Consider the following 22,167-nt stretch of genomic DNA (forward strand, 5'->3'; position numbering starts at 1 on the left):
TCTTTTTTTTATCTCCAATTCTTTGTTTGTTCTATGCTTAATTTCAGAGTACTGTACATTGAGACATTAAACTGCGTAAATGTCAATAAAACTAGAAAAATTGAGGTGTTCCAAAACTTTTGACCGGTAGTGTATATCCATCTTGGATATTGAAGCATGATTAGATATTTTTGTGGAACCCAAAAAAGAATCTTGATTACACATTTGGTCTGGTGCACGACATTTTCCTTTGAGTTGAATATTGATATTTTATTTTGTTTTAGAGCTAAGGGGCCAAGATCTGTATGCAGTTTTAAATTGCATTCTCAGATGGTGCAAGTTAACTGCACAATTTTTGAAGACGAACATGTGCTGCCATATTTATATTTGTTTTCCTCTTCTCCTCCCCTTTGGGGAGGGGGTGTAGCGGGGGTTCATTTTCATCTTTTGTTTTCGTTCATGAGCAGTGTACACTCTACAAGTTAACTCTTTCTTTATCATGATGTGTAGAAGGTGCAACTCTTCCCCTAGGATGTTTAGATTCATGCTTTTAAAGAACAATTTGTCCATTACTGCATTATATTCACCATATCTTTGTGTATTGTATTCCTCTCATTGAAATTCTCCATTTTCCGAAATATATATTAATTGTATTGAATTGTTTACTCATAGACTGTTTTAGATGTGATAACCATAAACTGAAAAAAATCTTCGTCTGCCTTTTCACAAAAACATCACATGGATTGATAAACTTGTCAGAGATCAACAGAGTCTTCATGAAATGTCCAGGAAATAAGTCAAATATCCCAAACATATTGATACTCTCTCAGACAATCTGTCCCCACAAAATATGTTCCAGAAGTTGATAATGAAAGTGATTTTGCTGATCTCCATAATATCACATTTTAAAAAGTATTGTTACGTTTGTGGGGGTTAGGCAATGATTACCTTAGAGCAGGGGTTCCCAACCTTTTTGTGTTCTGGCCCCCCTTGGCTCCCAGAGCACATCCCCAGCACCCCCCCCTCCCTTTCGTGAGGGTAGAGCGGCGGAGCGTGTGTAAGCAGGCTCGGGGAGTCTGGGGGCATGACCCCCAGAAAAACTTTGATTTCTAGATGCTCTGTGGTGCATTCTGAGAGGTGTTTTTTTCCTTTAATTGGCTATTTTGCTTGTATGAGAGTTGGTAAATTATTACACAGAAAATGAGGAATTCCAAGTAGCCAACTTGAACATTTAGTTCCATAGTATTTTTTTCTGTTCCTTACTGGCTCCCAACTACATCATTTTTGGAAGAAGCAAACAAAGCAACGTCGCTCGAATGATACATGTTTGATATGAGATTTTAATATTATCAGTAGCAACACTATGGACAGCATAAAATAGAACTGTCACACAAGAAAACAGTATGAAAATGTTCCAAGTCAAGAATATGTGAAAACTAAAAACCTCTGTTGTGTCTGTATTTAACGCAGCGTGCTATAATCTCACAAAAAGAAACTCAATTCGACAACAACTCAGGTAATCCAAACTAGGGACGTAGCGCATGCGCCGTAAAAGTGAATTAAAAACTCAGTGGGATGGCTGAAATTGCATTTTAGCTACCAATTGGGGTATCCGTGGTTGAGTCACAGTCAGGGCACAGCGGAGGTCATCTTCCACGTGGAGCCGATTACGCTGTTTTTTGATTTGATATTCAACAACGTGGAAAACACTGTTTCGCAGAGATCGGCAGACGAGAATGGCAGAAGCACCCGGATAGCTATCTGGCTGATATTAGAGTGGTGACCCATTCCCACTCAAAACTCCATCAACCTCTTCTCTTCGAATGTGTCTTTGGCAAATTAATCGTTTTGGAGATCCAGGAATTCATCTTGCATTGCCTCCGGCATGCTCTCCACGCAAAGGTTGATGGAAAAAGGATTCCTCACAATTTTTGCCTCATTGTCATCTAAATCAGGAAAATACTTATGAGAAATTCTAGCTCCAGTGACTGCAGATGCTCAAGAATGTCATTTTTCAGTACGGGATCAAGCTCTTTCCCCATGCTGTCTTGCAATTCAGACATTCTTTTGAACATAGCAATGTTTCCTGTGTTCACTTTCCTGCGCCAGTTTTGGATCTTGGCAACAAATCCTCTGAGATGATCATGGAAAATAATAATATTAGTCGCTCTTCCTTGGAGCTTGAGCTTCAGCTGGTTTTGCTGCTTGAAAATGTCAGCAAGATAAGCAAGTCGTTCCTTCCACAATTCTTCGTCGTAATGCTGCAGGAGGTCATGTTTCCCTTGAAGATTCAAGAAATGTTTGACTTCGGCACGAAGTTCAAAGACGCGGTTCAGAACATTCCCTTTCAAAAGCCAGCGTCCAGCAGTATCGTGCAGCAACGTTTCATGTTCCACGTTCATGTCTTTGCACAGCTCCTTGACCATTCGGATGTTGAGAGCCCCTGCCTTGATGTAGTTAACAATCTTGATTACGACTTCAAGAACTTTCTTCAATGAGAGAGGGAGAGTCTTACAAGCCAGGGCGTAGCGATGAATCATACAGTGGGTTCCTTTCACTTGTGGTGCCAGCATCTTCACTTTTGCTTGGAATCCGGATTTGGAACCAAGCATGGCAGGAGCACCGTCAGTACAGACACCGCATAAATTCTCCCACTGAATTCCTCCCGCATCGAAGAACAACTTCATTTTTTCCATGATGTTGTTAGCTTTTGTCGTTGTTTCCAGGGCACTGCAGAGCAAGAATTCTTCCTTGATATCATCTCCCTTGACATAGCGTACGAATGCCAGTAGCTGGGAGCAGGAACTAACATCGGTCGATTCATCTAGTTGCAAAGAAAACAAGCCGAAAGGCGCCGCCTTAATCTCATTGATGATCTGTTGTTTCACATCTTCCGACATGTCACGGATACTACGCTGCACTGTGTTATTTGATAAAGACACATGTTCAACTTTGCGAGCCTCTGCCTTGCCGAGAACCTGTTTGACAATGAGTAGGGTACAAGGCTTGATGAGTGTCTCCCCAATCGAGTGGGGGTTTTTTTTCTTCTGCCATTTCAAGAGAAACTTCATAAGAAGCCTGGACAGTTGCTACATTTTGTTGTTGAAAAACTCCTCCCTCATCCAACTTCTGTCACTTTAAATTTATTTCAAGCCGCTTGAAAAATTTGGGATCCTGCTTTGCATGTTGTGCGTGATTCGTCTCGAGGTGCAACTTCAACTTGGATGGCCTCATGGATTCAGTACTCAAAACCTTGTGACACAGCACACATTGTGGTTTATCCTGGCCAGACACGGTAGTGGACGTGAATCCAAGCTTTATGTATTCGTCAAGATACTTCCTTTTTTTACTCCCAGAAGCCATAATGTCAAATCTGCAATAGGAAAAAGAAAAAAAACAATATTTAATTTTTAGTGTGGTTCAAATTACCCCATGGCCCCCCGAGAAATACACCATGGCCCCACAAGGGGCCATGTCCCCCAGGTTGGAAACCACGGCCTCAGAGCCAGGTAGAAGTGTATAGATTACCATGCTCCGAATGTCACGATAAAGAAGAAGATCCACCATGTACCACAAGTATAGATCCGGTAGACCGTATGTCATGTATGTGTATCTTTCTTCCCATCATGAGGGGTGCAGTTTTGCTAATTAGTTTGGGATTATGGGTGATTAATCCCCTATATGTAATTGCCTCTGTTATTTTTCCTCTGTTCTTTATGACGATGCACACACACACACACACACACACACACACACACACACACACACACACACACACACACACACACAAGCTAAGAAATCGCGCATTAATAACTGAATAAAAGTAACCGGAAGCAAGAGATGGAACAATACAGCAGGTGCTGCCAGCCGCTGCATCGCCACATCGCCACATCGCCACATCGCCACATCAAGCAGGCAGGTCTGTGGGGCCATGCCCCAAAGAGCAGGGAGTGGTCCGGAATTGGTTCGAGCAAGGACTGCTAATATGGGACTATTGGATTGGTGGAGCAGGCATGGGCGGCGCAGGATGACGTCAGAGCCTTGAGTACAAAGGAGTGTGAGGACCGACATTTTCTCTTCTCGTCCTGGTTTTTATAGCGAAAGGTCGCTTATTATTCTCTTCTCGTTCTGGATTCCATAGAGAGAACTGTGGCTAATTTTCTCTCTCGGTTTCTGGATCTGGAAGTGAACGGTCGATATTTGTTCTCTTGCGGTGGGACAGTCTCAACGAACGGTCGAAGTCACGAGCTCTTGGCTGTGAGTTTGGTGTCGAATGGTCGTGTTCCGACATTTTCCCTCCTCTTGCATTGGGACGAGGTCTTGAGTTGGGACGTTGATAGTGAACAGTCACAGTTGTCGCCAGGGTTGTGTTGAGTTCCTGCAGACGGTCCCTGCTCGTGCATTCTTTCTTCTTGGTCCGGGCGATTGGCTGAGTGGCCGCATTGTCCTTCCATTGGCTCGTTTGTGCTTTGGGGAGCGGCGGACTCGGCACCCTGTGCTGCGGCGGTTTGTGAACGAGAGCGCGCTGAGGCCTACTTCCCGCCAGGGCCTGTGCCGCACTTGGGGCCTGGATGATTCCCGACTGGGTTCAAGAGACGCTTAGAGCTAAGTGCCCACACACACACATTTATTTTCACCAGTTATTTTTCCCCTTGTGCGGTATACGAGTCTGTATGGGGACATGCCATTTAGGAATTTTAGTTTTGCCATGTATTATTCTGTTACCGACATTTCTTCATTAAATTCGGTATTTTTGTACATTTTAAATCCTGTGTCAGCTTGAATTAATCATCGCAGGTTCGAAAGAGTCCGGTGGGACACGTGAAGGTGAGCTCTTTGTCCTCCCCGTGTATTCTCCGCTATATTTTTATTGAACGCACCAGATTGTTAAGCTCGATCGGATATCCGTCCGAGGCCGGTCTTTATCGGCTACGGACAGGACAGTATTCTTTATGAAGACATGATCACGGTTGTCTTTAATTCTTTGAAACAAGTGAATAGTCAAATGTAATGTCACGACCAACTTGATAATTATTTTTGGAATACATGGAGTATTAGTTATCAAGTTGATTTGCATGTTTGCTTATGAATAAATTCATTGTTATATGTGTGTTGTTGATACTGCATGCTATTTATTTCCGACTGCAACATCAATACTTGTTCTAACGAGAACAAAAACAAATAAATCCCTTTTATGTGGGTTAACTACAGAATGTATGATGTTTTTCAGCATGCTGACGTCATGTGATGTCATCAAGGATTACACAAACAACATCTGTATGAACTGAAATATGTGTTTGTGATACTTTTACATGTGCAACTGGGTTAATTAGCATATTGGTGTATCATGTTAATATTTCAAACAGTTATTTGAAGACTGGATGTTAATAAAAGCAAAATATAACACATTCCTACATTTTTCATTTGATTATCTGTGTTCATTCACAGTGGAGAGAGAGAGAACAGCGGCAGATATGATGTATTTCAATGTATGCTGAGATGACTTCATAAACATAAAATCTAAACATGACGTAAGTAAAACTTGGTCAGATTGTTAAACATAATCAAAAGCAATGACATGCCAAATTCAGTAAGATTTGAGCTTGTAATTATTGAGATACAACATAACGAAGGTGCAAGTAATTCGCATACCTCAAGAAATGGTCGATATATTAAATAAGGGACATTTTGACATGTCTCCCAAAATAAAAAATTTTGATGTTAACATTTTTTACCCCATCTAAGGAGACATCACTGATCATAATTATGCACATTGGGGAGGATCATGGGGGTGGGGGGGGGGGTGCATGGTCGGCCCCTCTGGCCCATGGACTATATATATGATCCAGGCTTTCAATGACATCTTGGATACTACTATCCGGTCTGCAGTACCTGTCGGTGGCGAGGATATTGAGGTCACATCGAGATTCACTTACATTGGCAGTGATATTAATGGTTCCACATATTGTCACTGAGATGTGCGAGCCCGAGGGCTGACCACCTGCCTTGTGATTGCAGTCGGTTGATCAGTTTCTCAAGGAGATGGGAATGGGCTGGGCAACTTGCTGTTTGGGGGATGGTGGCTTGGAGGTCCATGGAGTACCGGCAGAAAGTGGGTGTGGCGATGGGCTGACCTAACCTGGCTCTGACAGGTTCTGACGGAATCCTCTTTATTTTTAGCCGCGTTGCAGACGCTGCTAATAGAGTGCCCTCTGCTGTTGTTGTTGTTGTTGTTCTTTGTCTTGTTCTTGCAGAGAAGACAAAACCTCAAAGCTCCACCCATTCTGGGAACCATAGCTCCACCCATTGTGGGAGAGGCTTCATATAAACAAATATCCACCACTTTATTAACTCGCATAGCTTTGAGGCCTGTTTTGTAGGCCCGTGGTGTCTTCCTCTCTCACACAGTTTTATTTCAAATCAAATTCGATATATCATTTCATTTTACACAGTCGCTAACATAGTTTTAGACTCGGTTGAAAAAAAACGGGAAGAAAATCCGATGGAAGTTGCCCTTTATAGAACGAAATGAATTCTCAAAGGCCTGTAACTTCAAGTCCATTGATATATATATATTTTAAATCGCGGCATGGTCAGTCATACACCGCCCGAAATAACAGACGGGAAAATGCCGAGATATATTAAAAATGCGTCCATTTGATGACAACCGTCACGATGAAATATTTAATTTATACGTCGTCACAATAATGTGGAGAGAGGAGCATAGCTTCGTTCACGTGTCGCCACATACGGGAAATTGCCGAGATATATATTTTTTAAATCGCGGCATGGTCAGTCATACACCGCCTGAAATAACAGACGGGAAAATGCCGAGATATATTAAAAATTCGTCCATTTGATGACAATCGTCACGATGAAATATTTAATTTATACGTCATCACAATAATGTGGAGAGAGGAGCATAGCTTCGTTCACGTGTCGCCCCACACGGGAAATTGCCGAGATATATTTTTTAAAAATCGCGGCATGGTCAGTCATACACCGCCTGAAATAACAGACAGGAAAATGCCGAGATATATTAAAAATTCGTCGCCACACATGGGAAATTGCCGAGATATATTTTCACTTTGCACAAAAATAACATCAAGTAATCGAATCAAAAGGAATGTCCTGTGCCTATAACATCGACGTTATAGGCACAGCTGCATCTAGGCATTGTGTCACATCGACGTGGCTTTTGTTTTAATTCAAACTTTTTGTACTTGTTTATTTTAGAAGGTCAAAATTGGCCAAAGGTCAACAATTTTTTTTCTTTCTGGAATCCTCAAGTGTTTGTGGTAATTTCAGATGGGATGAAAGTTATGGGCAAAAATCTCAGTTTAACTGTGATGTCAGCCAGGGTTGCTGTAAATTGGAACACGCAGTCCATAATATTGGCATTTCTTGTGTCTTGGACGCAAAATGCTTTTTGGATTCCTATGTTGTGCTTGCAGGTAGCTGTTTAATTACCTCGCAAACTGAAAGTGACAAGTGGGGTTAAGCAATTGGTTCACGTCTGTCTGTCTGTCTACAAATGTGGACAACTTATTTAAATTTAATATTATATTTTGAACCCCTGGTGTTGGGCTAGCGGCTAGGGTGCCGGCTTAGGATCCAAGGATCCTGGGTTCGAATCCCGGTCGATCGCTGAATTAACGCCAGGGGGGCTGACTCAGCCTGTCATCCTTCCGAGGTCGGCTAATTGAGTACCAGTTCACTGGTAATTCCCTGTTTGTCGTTAAAGGCGGCAAAAAGGGTTGGCGTCAGGAAGGACATCCGGCCGTAAAACATTGCTTCAAAAAGGGGACCGAAAAACAACAACAACCACGGTTCCCGAAAAAGGCCAACCCCAGCTTTGCGGGGAAAAATGGCCTCTAAAGGTGGTTATTTTATATATATATATTTTATTTTGAACCCGAATCGGAACATTAATCCGTAAATAAACAGTTCTTTGGCTGTGAATTTTTAACGACCGCACGTGCACAGAGAAGAGTGAGTTGATATTGTTACGTTTGTGGGGGTATGGGATGAAATACCATCATAGAGGCAGAATTGTATTGGTGCAGCATGGACCGTGGATGCGTAGGAGGCACCCCAATGTATTAAGTAGGGAAACAGGTGCTTAAGATTGTTTTTGCGTCTTCACATGGGGGGTGAAGCTATGTTAACTAGGTAGGGATTAAAGTTAGTTTCCCCACGTTTGTGATTGCCTCCTGTGGCTTTTCCCTATGTTGTTTTTTTTTGACAAGGCCGGCCATAAAACCCTTGATACAACAATAACAACAACGTCACATTAACTATTCATTCGCTCTTCCCTATCTTCCTCTAAATACTAAAGCTACATTGCCCACACTGTTCTCATTAAAACTCACCACATTCTGCTCTCATTACCCCTCCCTTTTTCCTTGTTTGTCTTCCCATTGCGGGATTGGCACATGTCCATCGACGCGTGCCGAGGATGAGTCAGAGGTCTACCATATACTTTGCTCAACCTCTTTGTGCTCTTTACTTCCTCTCTATATTGTACACCGCTCCTTTCCTATGCCATCTCCAGGCATTGCAAATCGTCATTGCCGGGCACCAAAGGGGGCTCGGCAGTGACGCACGCTGAAAGAGAGTACTCAGTTTTCACTCTGGTTTCTTGCTTGTTTTCTTGTTTTCTTGTTTTCTTGTTTGTTTTCTTTTTTGGTTGTCCGGGCGATATCTCAGCCATCCTTTGAGCTAGGAAGCTGAAATTTTGGCACAGTAGTGAGCAAGTCCTTTGTCAAATACGGTATTTTTTGTTTTTTGAATAATCAATTAATTGAGGAGTTATTTAATTATTAGCGTTTAATTAAGTACTTATTTAATTAATCAAATTTCCTTTCTCTTCTGACCATTAACTCAGGCACCTTTTGAGTTAGGAAGCTGATATTTGGACATGCCAATGACCAGGTGATTTGGCTGCAAAGGATATTTTTGATTTATTAATTAATCAATTAATCGATTAATTATTTAATTATTCGATTAATGACAAAAAATTTTTTTTTTTTAAAGTTACAGATTCTGATGAAATAGTGGTAGTTTATGTGTTCTCTGACCAAATTGATTAATAATTTAATTTTTTTATGATTATTATTTATTTATTTTCATTATAAATCATTTATTTATTTTCTTTCTCATTTGGCCAATATCTCAGGCACCTTTTGAGCTGGGAAGCTAATATTTGGACATGAGTGACCAAGTGATGTGGCTATCAAGGATATTTTTGATTTATTGATTAATCATTTCATCTATTAATTATTTATTGATTAATCGATAAATTATTTATTGAGTAATCAATTAATTATTTAATTTTTTATAAATGACTTATTTAATTAAATTTCTAAAAGATACATCTTCGGATGAAACACTAGTGGTTTAGTTATGCGATTAGCCAATTGATTATGAAAATATTTTGTGATAATCTTTTATTGATTTTAATTATACAATTAATCAATCAATTAGTGTACACCTCTCCCTCCCAATGAAGCCTCAATGAGCTGCACTGCGGTATTGCCGGGCGCCTGAGGTGCCCCGGCAATGCCGCGCTGCAGCATATTTAATTATTTGGCATGGGGCGGTGTACTTTGAATGTATTTGTACTTGTTTTTTCCTTAATTGTTCTGTTGGAGGCATGTCTTTTGTACAAATAAATAAGTAAGAATGCCTTAGTGGGAAATAATTGGTACGGGTAAGATAAGATCTGCTCTTTTGTGCCTTTCTTGATGTTTGGTTATTGTTTGATGTGCTTGTAAATTTGTGCCCCATTATTATTGAATCTTGTGTGCTTCTAAATACGTACCTGTTCTTTGGTATGTGGTTTTCCATCCTGTCTGTTTTTGTTTAGTTTCCTTCAATGGCTTGATTTAGTGTGTGCTAACAGATAGACAGGATGTTTTGCCTCACCGATCGCTCATGCCACTAGCCATCGTGCACTCATGGTTCCGCTCAACGGTATAATAAATAGATAAATGGATTCTCTCACAGCACAGATCCTCATGGTGTCAGTGCATTTAACTTTGCCATGTCACATGACCTGACTCGGTTCATCTCAGCTTTGACTTGAGTTCCTGAACGAGTTTCTGAAAACAGGTATCCTTACTTCCTCCACCAAAGGTTGATGGAGGTTTTGTTTTCACCCTTTTTTTTTTTTTTGTATACTGAATCAAGGCTCGTGAAAGAGCTAACATTTACTTCACAAACAAATGAACCAGACAAACAAAATCTATAAAAAGAGGGAGCGGAAGACAAGATGGGGAGAGAAGGGGAAGCACACAAACACAACATTTGAGAGCAGGGAGATGTGTGGAAGGGAGCGGGCTTGGGGGGAGGAGGCATGGGAAGGGGGATGGGGGTGGGAGAAGTATAAAACACAAAGACACCAAGGACTTCCGAGACAGAAGTTGGTATTTCAAAAAAGTGGAATTGGGGTGAAATTAGCGGGGGTAGAAAAGATCAAGGTTTTGGATGGGGGAAGATAAGAGATGGTGGTGAACAGCTGTTTTAAAGACCTGGAGGGTGGAGTGGGATTGAAGAGAGAGGGAATTTGTTCCAGAGGCGGGAGAAAAGAGGAATGAAGGAGTGAAGGTGAGCAGAGAGTCTTGATTTTGGCAGTTTAACCATACGAGGGTTGCAGGTAGATCTTGTGCGACCTGTAGGAATATTTGCGGGACAGAGCCCAGACAGAGCAGGGGGAGCAAGGCCAGAGAGGAGTCTGTAGAAGACGGAAAGACCACCAACCTGCCTGCGGTGAGCGAGTGAAAGGCCATCAGAATCAGCTTCATCGCGGGAGATTCCAATGATTCTGAATGCTTTGGTTTCAACAGCGTGAAGACGAGCTAGGTGTGAGGTAGGAGCACCAGCCCAGAGGGGAGAGCAGTATTCCATTGAGCTGCGAATGAAAGCCTTGTATGTGGTGAGGAGCTCAGGTGTGCCAAGGAAGGATTTCGCACGACGGAGGATGCCCAGTCGACGACTGGCTTTGGAGGCCAGATTTGAAATGTGGTTTTCCCAGGAAAGATCATGGCAGATAGTGAGACCCAAAAGCTTGAGTGACAGAACTTCTTGGAGAGGATTATTCAGAAAGTGGATGGGAGGGTTGTCCAGTCGGTCTTTTCAGAGAGACATCGTAAGAGTGTGAGATTTGTCAGGATTGAAAGACATGTTCCACTTGTTTGCCCAGTCTGTGATTTTGTCCAGGTCTGCAGAGAGTGAGGAGGCTGCAGACTGTCGATCTGAGGGATGAAGAATGGAGCGACAGACAGTAGAGTCATCAGCAAAGAGATAGAGGGGATTTTCAAGAGAGTCAGAGATATCATTGATGAAGACCAGAAAAAGCACAGGTCCCAGAACACTGCCTTGTGGAACTCCAGCCTGAACAGGAAGAGGAGATGAGAGAAACCCATTCAGAGCCACACGTTGACTACGACTAGAGAGGAAGTCCGCCAGCCATGCGTGGAGATTTCCATGGATACCAAAAGAGGAGAGTTTGGTGAGCAGACCGGGGTGCCAGACCGTGTCGAAGGCACGTGATATGTCAAGGGAGACAGCTCTAATTTCCTGTTTGGCATTGAGGACCTCCATCCATTGTTGAGAAAGCAGAAGCAGCATGTCCAGAGTAGAGTGACCAGGTCTGAAACCAAATTGATGATCAGAGATCAAGCCATTGGAGAAGAGGAAAGATTTCATATCTGAAGCAATGATGGATTCCATGACTTTGCTGATAATTGGGAGAAGGCTGATTGGTCTGTAGTTGCTGGGATCTGTTTTTGCACCTTTTTGTGCAAAGCGGTGATGTTGGAAGATTTCCAAGCAGATGGCAGACGACCTTGAGCAAAGGAGAGGGTGAAGAGAACAGAGAGAGGGAGTGAAAGAACGGAAGAACAGGATTTTAGGACCCGTGGGCTGATGCCGTCAGGTCCAGTTGCAGAATCAGAGTCGAGGGTTGACAGAAACTTTTCCACCTTGTCAGGAGGAAAGGACACAGAGTCCAGGAGCAGCTGGGTTCGACTGGGTATGGTGGGTACAGAGAGGGATGGGTTTGGGACACAAGATTTAGAGGTAAACACAGAGTTGAGGCATTCAGCTTTTTCACGTGCGGAGTCAGCCGTGTGGCCATTTGAGGTGAGGGAGGGGAGGGAGGGGGGGGAACAAACACCCGAAACAGATTTGACCAGACCCCACCAGGATTTGGAAGAGGGAGACAGATAAGAGAGTTCGGTCCTGAGAACGGAGAGATATTGTTTCCGGGCTCTCCTGAGGGTGGACACACACTTGTTTCGGGCTTTGTGAAAGGAAATGAGATTTCCTTCCATTGGATTTGCTTTCCAGGAGACGAAAGCAAGTTGTTTCTGGGCAATAGCCTCACCACAAGATTCCGTGTACCATGGACGGGAGTAAGGATATGACAACTGAAGACGAGATGGGATAAATCTGTGCATGAGAGAGAGCAATTTACTTTGGAAGAATTCCCAGGATGAGTTTATGTCAGAGGCGGTAGAGATGGGAGACCAGTCCAGATGATTGATGGCTGCTTGAAGACCATGCCAGTTGGCCTGAGTGAAATGCCAGACTCGTCGATGCCGAGGAGGCTCTCTGAGAATGGTCAGAGAGATGTCCACTTTAACAAGCACATGATCAGATGGGCCGATTGGAGCAGAAGAAGAGCAGCAGACATTTTCAGGGAAGTTGGTCATAACCAAGTCCAGAAGAGAAGATGCTCCGTTGACTGAGATCCGGGTTAGGAAATTGACAGATTGTGTCAGTCCCAGTGAGTCACAGAAGTCCTTTGCTGAAGAGCCATGGCTGGTGAGAGAGGTACCCACACCCAGCCAACTGGCATGGTGACAATTGAAATCACCACATATGAGGAAGAGAGAGTTGGGATGGGTAGATAGAAGTTGGTCCATATTATCAGACAGCGAGATGTAGATGGAGTCATCACTGTTTGGTAGACGGTACAACACACATATGAACAAAAGGTGGGAGCGAAGGGGAAGCCGTAGCCAAAGGTATTCCTGGGGGTGAGGTGGAGAGAGGGCAGTGCAGGGCGAGTGAGGAAGAGAGTTTTTTTATAAAGATAGCAACCCCACCTCCAGGACGAGGCTCAGGTCTATCATACCGGAGGAGGGAGTAACCTGGGAGAGATACCAAGGAATCAGAGACATCATGAAGGAGGAAAGTTTCTGTAAAGCAGATCATGTCTGGTTTGTCAGAAGCAACCTGTATGGAGAGATCAGTCAAGTTTGAGCAAAGGCCCCGGATGTTTGAGGTCCATACTGTTAAAGAAGAGGAAGGGGGAGCATCGGATACAGAACAGGGGGGGAGCGGTAGGGTAAGATGTGGAAGAGGAGGAAGAGTTAGGGAGAGCTGTTGAAGGTGTGTCAGATTTCAGAATAGCTTGGAGAAAGGGAAGAATGGGGCGGACAAAAGGTTTGATGGTGATTGGGTGAGGCGCAGTGAGGTGTTATTTGAGGAGGGGGAAGAGTGAGGCAGAAGGTTGAGGGAGATGAAGGTGAAAGTTGGAAGGGGGAAGAAGTGGGGAGGATGCTTTGAGGAGGAGGGGTGAGAGGGGAGTCTAGGAGGGGAGGAGCGAGGGAGAGTCTCGGAGGGGAGGGGTGTGGGGGGAGTTTAGGAGGGACGGGGCAAGGGGCAAGGGGGGAGATTTGAAAGGGATGGGTGATGGGGAAGATGTGGAGGGGAGGGGCAAGGGGAAGATTTGAAAGAGATGGGTAATGGGGATGATTTGGAGGGTAGGGGCAAGGGGGTAGATTTAGAGGGGAGGGGTGATGGGGAGGTTTTGGAGGGGAGGGGTGATGGGGAAGTTTTGGAGGGGAGGGGTGATGGGGAAGTTTTGGAGGGAAGGGGTGATGGGGAAGACTTGGAGGGGAGGGGCAAGGGGGAAGATTTGAAAGGGATGGGTGATGGGGAGGATTTGGAGGGGAGGGGCAAGGGGGAATATTTGAAAGAGGTGGGTGATGGGGAAGATTTGGAGGGGAGGGGCAAGGGGGTAGATTTGGAGGGGAGGGGTGATGGGGAAGTTTTGGAGGGAAGGGGTGATGGGGAAGTTTTGGAGGGAAGGGGTGATGGGGAAGATTTGGAGGGGAGGGGTGAGATTGGATTTTGATAAGTGTATGATTAATGGGAAACGAACATTATTGCAAAATGAGTTTCTTGAGACCTTCGAGTCAAAAATACATTTGAGGACGCTGAAGGATGGGTGGAGTGCTGGAGAGTTTAGGGAATGTATGAAAGAGGCACTCTAAGAGATGGAATTTTTTTTTGGAATGAATAGATTTGGTGAGCAAGTCGAAAGCATCCTTTTATAGAAGAAGAAGAAAAAGGTGTTATAGTATACGACAGAATACAGTTCTTCAGGGGACAGTTTAAACATTTTTTTAACAACGTGGTCGAAGAATGAACGAACAAATAAGAACGAACAAACGGATAAGAACAGAGAAGGAATTGTTATTTTTTTTGTTTTGTTTTTTTGAGTTGAGATTTTAAAACAAGGAAGTATGGGGGTGAAAAGATCGGGAAAAACAGAGACCGAAAGTAATTGCAGCGCAATCAAAGAACCGCTAAGACAAAAACAAAGCCTCAAGCCAATATCGGACACGGTAGCCTACTACACTAGGCCTCAGAATATGCGACACGAACTAACCGACGATTCTGTACACAGGTATGAAAAACCAACACCGAGAATCCTATTAAAGACACGCCAATAGGTACACGCACCGAAAGAAAGATACAGTTTTGACAAAAACACAATTGTGAAAAATTACTTAACTTCGAAACCGTGCGCGTATGGACAGCTTTGAAGAGATGTGACCTCCAATCTTGCGCATGCGCAGACTCTCCAATGCGCATGTCACGAATGTCACCCTTGTCACAATGTCACATGTCATGTCACCCTTGTCTGTCTGTCTATTTGTTACTTGGCAAAAAATCCTTTTTTGACAGGTATATTGATCACTCCAGTTTGTGTGTTTGTCTGTCTGCTCACTTATACTCGTCTACAGGTCACAGTTTTAAACCGATCTTCATGAAACCACCAAACGGTAGAGTTGGTGATCTGACAGAATCGTCTTTATTTTTGATGTTAAAAGGTCAAAATAGGCCAAAGGTCAACCACTTTTATTTTCTAGAATCCTCAGTTTTCATCCGATTGACTTGAACCTTGAATAGGATTCACATATCAGCTAACTGAATTCAACCATCAACAATGTTTGACATCAACATCGGCCAAAAGGTCAACAATTCAAATTTCTAAAATCCTCAATTTTCATCTGATTGACTTGAAATTTGAAGAGGATTTTCATATTTACTGAATGAATTCAACCTCCAACTATTTTTATGTCAACATACGTCATAAGATCAACAAATGCCAAAGGTCAATCATATTCTTCAAATTTCTAAAATCCTCAATTTTCATATGATTGACTTGAAATTTGAATAGGATTTTCATATCGGTGAACTGAAATCAACCGCCAACTATTTTTCAGATCAGCATCGGCGATAAGGTCCACGACCTATTCGAATTTCTAAAATCCTCAATTGTCATCCAATTCACTTGAAATTTGAAGAAGATTTTCCTATCAACGAACTGAATTCAACCACCAACTACATTTGAAGTCAAAAGGATGCGCTGCTGAGTGCCATTCAATTTTATTTTTTTCATTATTTTTTTAATACAAAGTTGAGGCTCGTGTAATAGTTAACACACAAAATATATATAATAAAGGGAGCGGTAGACGAGAGGGGGAGAGAGAGGAAAGTACATATGCACAATAATAGTAGAGAACAGTGACATTGGTAGATTTGTGGAGGGGTGGGGGAGTGGGGATAAAATGCTATAAAACAAAAGGACATGACTGACTTTCAGGAAAGAAGTCAGAATTTGAAAAAGGTGGATTTGGGGTGTATTAACGGAGGTAGACAAGATCAAGGATTTGGATGGGGGAAAACAAGGGATGGTGGTGAACAGCTGCTTTTAAAGACCTCGAGGTAGGAGTGGGATTGAAGAGAGTGTGGGTGTTTGACTGTTTGTTCCAATGCGTGAGAAAAGAGGAATTAAAAAGTGAAGGTGAGCAGAGAGTCTTGCATTTGAAAGTTTCACCAGAAGAGGGTTGTTGGCAGATCTTGTGCCTCCTCAAGGAATATTTGGGGGACAGAGTACAGACAGGGTAGGGGGAGATAGGCCAGAGAGGAACCATTAGAAGACAGAAAGACCACCAACCTGCATGCAGTGCGAAAGTGAAAATCCCTCAGAATCGGCTTCATCATGGGAGATACCAATGATACTAAAAGCTTTGTTTTCTACAGCATGAAGTATGAGGCAGGAGCATCAGCCCAGAGGAGCGAGCAGTACTCCATTAAGCTGAAGATGAACGCCTTGTATGTGGTGAGAAGCTCAGTAGTGCCAAGAAAGGGCATCGCACAACAGAAGATGCACAGTCGGCGGCTGCCTTTTGGAGGCCAGCTTGGAAATGTGGTTTTCCCAGTAAAGATCATGGCAGATAGTCAGACCAAAAAGCTTGAGTGACAGCGGGTTTTCCAAACAATCTTTACGAAGAGAAATAGTGAGGGTGTGAGATTTGTCAGGATTGAATGACATGTTCAACTTGTTTGACCAGTTTGTGATTTTATCCAGTCTGCAGAGAGTGAAAAGGCTGCTGCTTGCCAATCTCAGGGTTGTAATATGGAGCGGCAGAGGGTGGAGTCATCAGCAAAAAGATAGAGAGGATTTTCCAGCGAGTTGGAGAGATCATTAATGAAGACAAGAAAATGCACAAGGCCGAGCACACTTCCTCGAGGCATTCAAGCCTGGACAGGAAGGGGAGATGAAAGAATTCCATTCAGAGCGAGACGTTGACTCTGACTGGAGAGGAAGTCCACGCCATGTGTGAAGATTTTCATAGATACCATAAGAGGAGAGTTTCATCAGCAGGGCGGGGTGCCTGACTGCATTGAAGGCACGACATATGTCAAGGGAAGACGGCTCTTAATTCCTGTTTAGCATTGAGGACCTCCATCCATTGTTGAGACAGCAGAAGCAGCATGTCCATGTCCATGGTAGAGTGGTCTGGTCTGAATCCAAAATGATGATCAGAGATTAAGCCATTGGAAAAGAGGAAGGATTTAATATCAGAAGCGAATATGGATTGGGAGTAGGCTGATTGGTCTGTAGTTGCAGGAATCTGTTTTTGCACATTTATTGTGTAAAGCGGTAATGTTGTCTGATTTCCCAGTATATGGCAGATGACCTTGAGTAAAAGAGAGGGTGAATAGTACAGAGAGAGGGTGTGACAGCACGGCAGAGCAGTATTTTGGGACCTGTGGGGTGATGCTGCCTGGTCCAGTTGCGGAATCAGAGTCGAGGTTTGACAGAAACTTATCTACCTTGTCGGTAAAGAAGGACACAGAATCCAGGAGCAGCTGGGTACGACTGGTTAACGTGGGTACAGAGAGAGATGGTTTTGGGACACAAGATTTTAAGGCAAACACAGAGTTGAGACATTCAGCTTTTTTACGTGCAGTGTCCAGTGTGTAGTAATTTCAGGAAATGGAGGGAATTGGAGGGCAACTAACACGAGAAACGTATTTGTCCAGATACCACCAGGACTTGGAGGAGGGAGACAAGTTTGAGAGTTCAGTCTTGCGAGTGGAGAGATATTATTTCCTGGCTCTGCTGAGGGTCGATACACACTTGTTCCGAGCTGTGTGAAAGGATATTTTGAGAAACTTTTACCGCCAGTAAATTCCAGAAATTTATTTTGATTAATTTTACAATCTTTATTTTACTTAAATTGAATTAAACACAAACACTGTTGAACACAAATCGCCTTATTTTTACTTCCACTATCCTCCAGTTTAGCAGTACTTCGACATGTTAAATAGGGTGGTGTATCACTGATACACTGTATCAGGGTCATGTAGCGGACTGTTTCAATGGTGCTTCACATCCGGAATTTTTGTTTTTAACAATGTTTAACTTCATTGTTATATTTAAATTGAAGTGCACATTCCATGGCGTAACATGATCGATGAACTCTAAAGATAGTTCTCAATCTCATTTACCTGCAAAAGACTGATGCTGATTTGTACACAGGTGATGTCCATCCTGTAAATACGGAAGGCAGACAACACAACAACGATTCATCTGTCACAGAAGATTCAAAATGTGCTTCAGCAAAGGAAGGTTCAGATGATATTCACATGACAAACAGAAGTGCCTCCTCTTTTGCAACTGGTGAGTGGAAACGTAAAAAAATTCACAAAAAATAACAAATCTTTTGTGTTGAGAAAATCTAAAATTTTCTGAAAAGTGTTAAATATTTTGCATTTTGATTTTGACAAAAAATAAAATGTGTTCTTTGTTTCTGTAGAACAATCCAGAAGTAAAATGGGACAAATGAGGTCCAGTCACAGCTTGACAGAAAAGAAGAAGCCTTTTTTGAAGAAACAATCACGAAATCAAGACTCACTTCCTGTAAAATACAAGTCTGGGCCTCGCAACACCAATATTAATATTAAATTAAACAAACACAAAAAGGTGCAAAAAAGGCGAATACGTTATAAGTGTAATGTATGCAGAATGGATTTTGCTTCAAAGAGTATCATCAAAATACACATGAGGATCCACACTGGAAAACACCCTCGCAATTGCTCTGTCTGTGATAAAGGTTTCTTCACAAAAATCAATTTGAATAAACATATGAAGATCCATACAAGAGAGCGTCCTCACAAATGCTCAATATGTGATAAAGGTTTCTCTCAAAAAGGCAATTTGAATAAACATATGAGGATCCACACAGGAGAGCGCCCTCACAAATGCTCGATATGTGATAAAGGTTTCTCTCAAAAAGGCAATTTGAATAAACATATGAGTATCCACACAAGAGAGCGACTTCACAAATGCCCGATATGCGACAAAGGTTTCTCTCAGAACGTCATCTTGAAATCACATATGACGATCCATACAGGAGAGCGACCCCACAAATGCTCGATATGCGACAAAGGTTTCACTCGCAAAGGCAATTTGAAATTACATGTGAGGATCCACACAGGAGATAAACCTCACAAATGCTCGATATGTGATAAAGGTTTCTCTCAAAGTGGCGAATTGAAATCACATATGAGGATCCATACAGGAGAACGTCCATATAAATGCTCGATATGCGACAAAGGTTTCTCTCATAACTTCAGCTTGAAATCACATATGACGATCCATACAGGAGAGCATCCTCTCAAATGCTCGATATGCGATAAAGGTTTCTTTCAAAAATGCAATTTGAAATTACATGTGAGGATCCACACAGGAGATAAACCTCACAAATGCTCGATATGTGATAAAGGTTTCTCTCAAAAAGGCTATTTGAAATCACATATGAGGATCCATACAGGAGAGCGACCGCACAAATGCTCGATATGTGATAAAGGTTTCTTTCAAAAACGCAATTTGAAAGCACATATGACGATCCATACAGGAGAGCACCCTCACAAATGCTCGATATGTGATAAAGGTTTCTCTCAAAAAGGCAATTTGAATAAACATATGAGGATCCACACAGGAGAGCGCCCTCACAAATGCTCGATATGTGATAAAGGTTTCTCTCAAAAAGGCAATTTGAATAAACATATGAGTATCCACACAGGAGAGCGACTTCACAAATGCCCGATATGTGACAAAGGTTTCTCTCATAGCAACAGTTTGAAATTACATGTGAGGATCCATACAGGAGAGCGACCACACAAATGCTCGATATGCGACAAAGGTTTCTCTCAGAACGTCATCTTGAAATCACATATGACGATCCATACAGGAGAGCGACCCCACAAATGCTCGATATGCGACAAAGGTTTCACTCGCAAAGGCAATTTGAAATTACATGTGAGGATCCACACAGGAGATAAACCTCACAAATGCTCGATATGTGATAAAGGTTTCTCTCAAAGTGGCGAATTGAAATCACATATGAGGATCCATACAGGAGAACGTCCATATAAATGCTCGATATGCGACAAAGGTTTCTCTCATAACTTCAGCTTGAAATCACATATGACGATCCATACAGGAGAGCATCCTCTCAAATGCTCGATATGCGATAAAGGTTTCTTTCAAAAATGCAATTTGAAATTACATGTGAGGATCCACACAGGAGATAAACCTCACAAATGCTCGATATGTGATAAAGGTTTCTCTCAAAAAGGCTATTTGAAATCACATATGAGGATCCATACAGGAGAACGTCCATATAAATGCTCGATATGCGACAAAGGTTTCTCTCATAACTTCAGCTTGAAATCACATATGACGAGCCATACAGGAGAGCATCCTGTCAAATGCTTGATATGTGATAAAGGTTTCTTTCAAAGAGGCAATTTGAAATCACATATGAGGATCCATACAGGAGAACGTCCATATAAATGCTCGATATGCGACAAAGGTTTCTCTCATAACTTCAGCTTGAAATCACATATGACGATCCATACAGGAGAGCATCCTGTCAAATGCTTGATATGTGATAAAGGTTTCTTTCAAAAAGGCAATTTGAAATCACATATGAAGATCCACACAGGAGAGCTGAAATCTGAAATAGCTGGATATGAAAAATTAGGTGAAGAAGATTTCGGAATTGAAGAAACCTGAATATGTACCAGTGATATTTGGAGCAACAGGGAATCTGGATGATCAAGAAAAGCCTAACAGTACTAATAAAGCATTCCAGGGAATATGACAACAAACAAACTACAGTGGAGGCTGTCAGAGGTTCAGTGGGGATTCTAAAACGAGCCCTTGGAACAAAGCTATAAGAATGAAGTTTCACAAACCAGTTCATGAATGAATGATCTTTTACTGAAAAAGGATCTGGGCGAACTTCCTTTATTTTTTTTATTTTTTTTGGTCCTTTTTTGATTGTGACCAATGTTTAGGAATTTTGTTTTCTCATTGATTTAGTTGGTTTTTTTTGTCCCTTTTTGGTTATGCTCTGATGGGATCTTGCCATGGCAGTTTGAACATCAATTTTTACTCAATCTTAGCTGAAGTACATGTTTCATTGCCACGTGTGATATTAGCAGAACACCCTTGTTGTAAAATCGTTTATCAGAAGAAGACTCCTGCCTATGTTTTTCATGAAACTTGAATTTGTGAAGAGTTTCACAATAAAGAGAGGTCCTCAAAGCACAAATGCACCGTCTGTGTTTTTGTGAATATGTAATGGAACATTATGGACAATTATATCAGTCAATGAAGAGTTTTGAGTGCGCATATCCCCAGAAGTAATCCTGATCTAACCAGTTGAAAACCTTGCACAACATTTACCATCATGGCATGACTGCACTTCATGACATCACTGATTGCTGCCAAGCACCTCGGTTATACAGGTCCTAACGTGGAAGAAAGGCCACACAGATTGTTGCCACCACATTTGTCTCAACATCAATGGTAATGCATTGTTAATGGAGGGAATTCCTTTGAACACAGACTTCTAAAGAAAGGAAGAGGGGAACGAACCTCTCCCCCACCCCCCCCCCCCCCCTCTCCAACAAACCCCAAAGTTGAGATTCAAGTCGAAGTCGATGTGGCCACTGGCCAGACCAAGAGGGAAGAATTATTCAAAAAAAAAAATCCAAAACCAGATCCCTGCAATGACAGACCAATCAGCCTGCTCCCAATCATCAGCAAGGTCATAGAATCCATCATCACATCACTCCCTGACTGACCCCAATCATCAGCAAGGTCATCGAATCCATCATCACATCACTCCCTGACTGACTCATTGACTGACTGACTTACTCAGTCACATACACACACACATTCACTGACACACAATCACTCAATCACTCACTGACTTACTGATTGACTCAATGACTCACTCAATGACTGACTCGCTGACTGACTCACACAACTCCCTAACTGACACACAACTCACTGACTGACCCACACAACTCAGACTGACTCACACAACTCACTGACTGACTCACACAACTCACTGACTGACTCACACAACTCACTGACTGACACACACAACTCACTGACTGACACACACAACTCACTGACTGACACACACAACTCACTGAATGACACACACAACTCACTGACTGACTCACACAACTCTGACTGACTTACACACACACATACATACACACTCTCTGCCACTCCCT

At 42.5% G+C, this 22,167-nt stretch overlaps 1 protein-coding gene across 10 annotated transcripts in view; it reads left to right on the forward strand.

Moving 5' to 3' along the window:
- The window catches only part of LOC137417712 (uncharacterized), a 152,625-nt gene that overhangs the window by 72,873 nt on the left and 57,585 nt on the right, over positions 1-22,167 (forward strand). For 3 of the 10 annotated variants that reach the window (XM_078770533.1, XM_078770532.1, XM_078770537.1), the window contains 2 exons: positions 18,137-18,250; positions 18,387-21,191. In XM_078770533.1, the coding sequence (XP_078626659.1) occupies positions 18,137-18,250; positions 18,387-20,650 (2,378 nt within the window). In that variant the 3' untranslated portion in view covers positions 20,651-21,191. Of the gene's footprint in view, positions 1-5,465; positions 5,511-18,109; positions 18,251-18,386; positions 21,192-22,167 lie in introns of those variants that run through there. The other 7 variants (XM_078770530.1, XM_078770531.1, XM_078770535.1 and 4 more) reach the window with 5 other exon arrangements.

Source organism: Myxine glutinosa, chromosome 1, assembly GCF_964187855.1.
Source record: "Myxine glutinosa chromosome 1, kmMyxGlut1.1, whole genome shotgun sequence".
NCBI lineage: Eukaryota > Metazoa > Chordata > Myxini > Myxiniformes > Myxinidae > Myxine > Myxine glutinosa.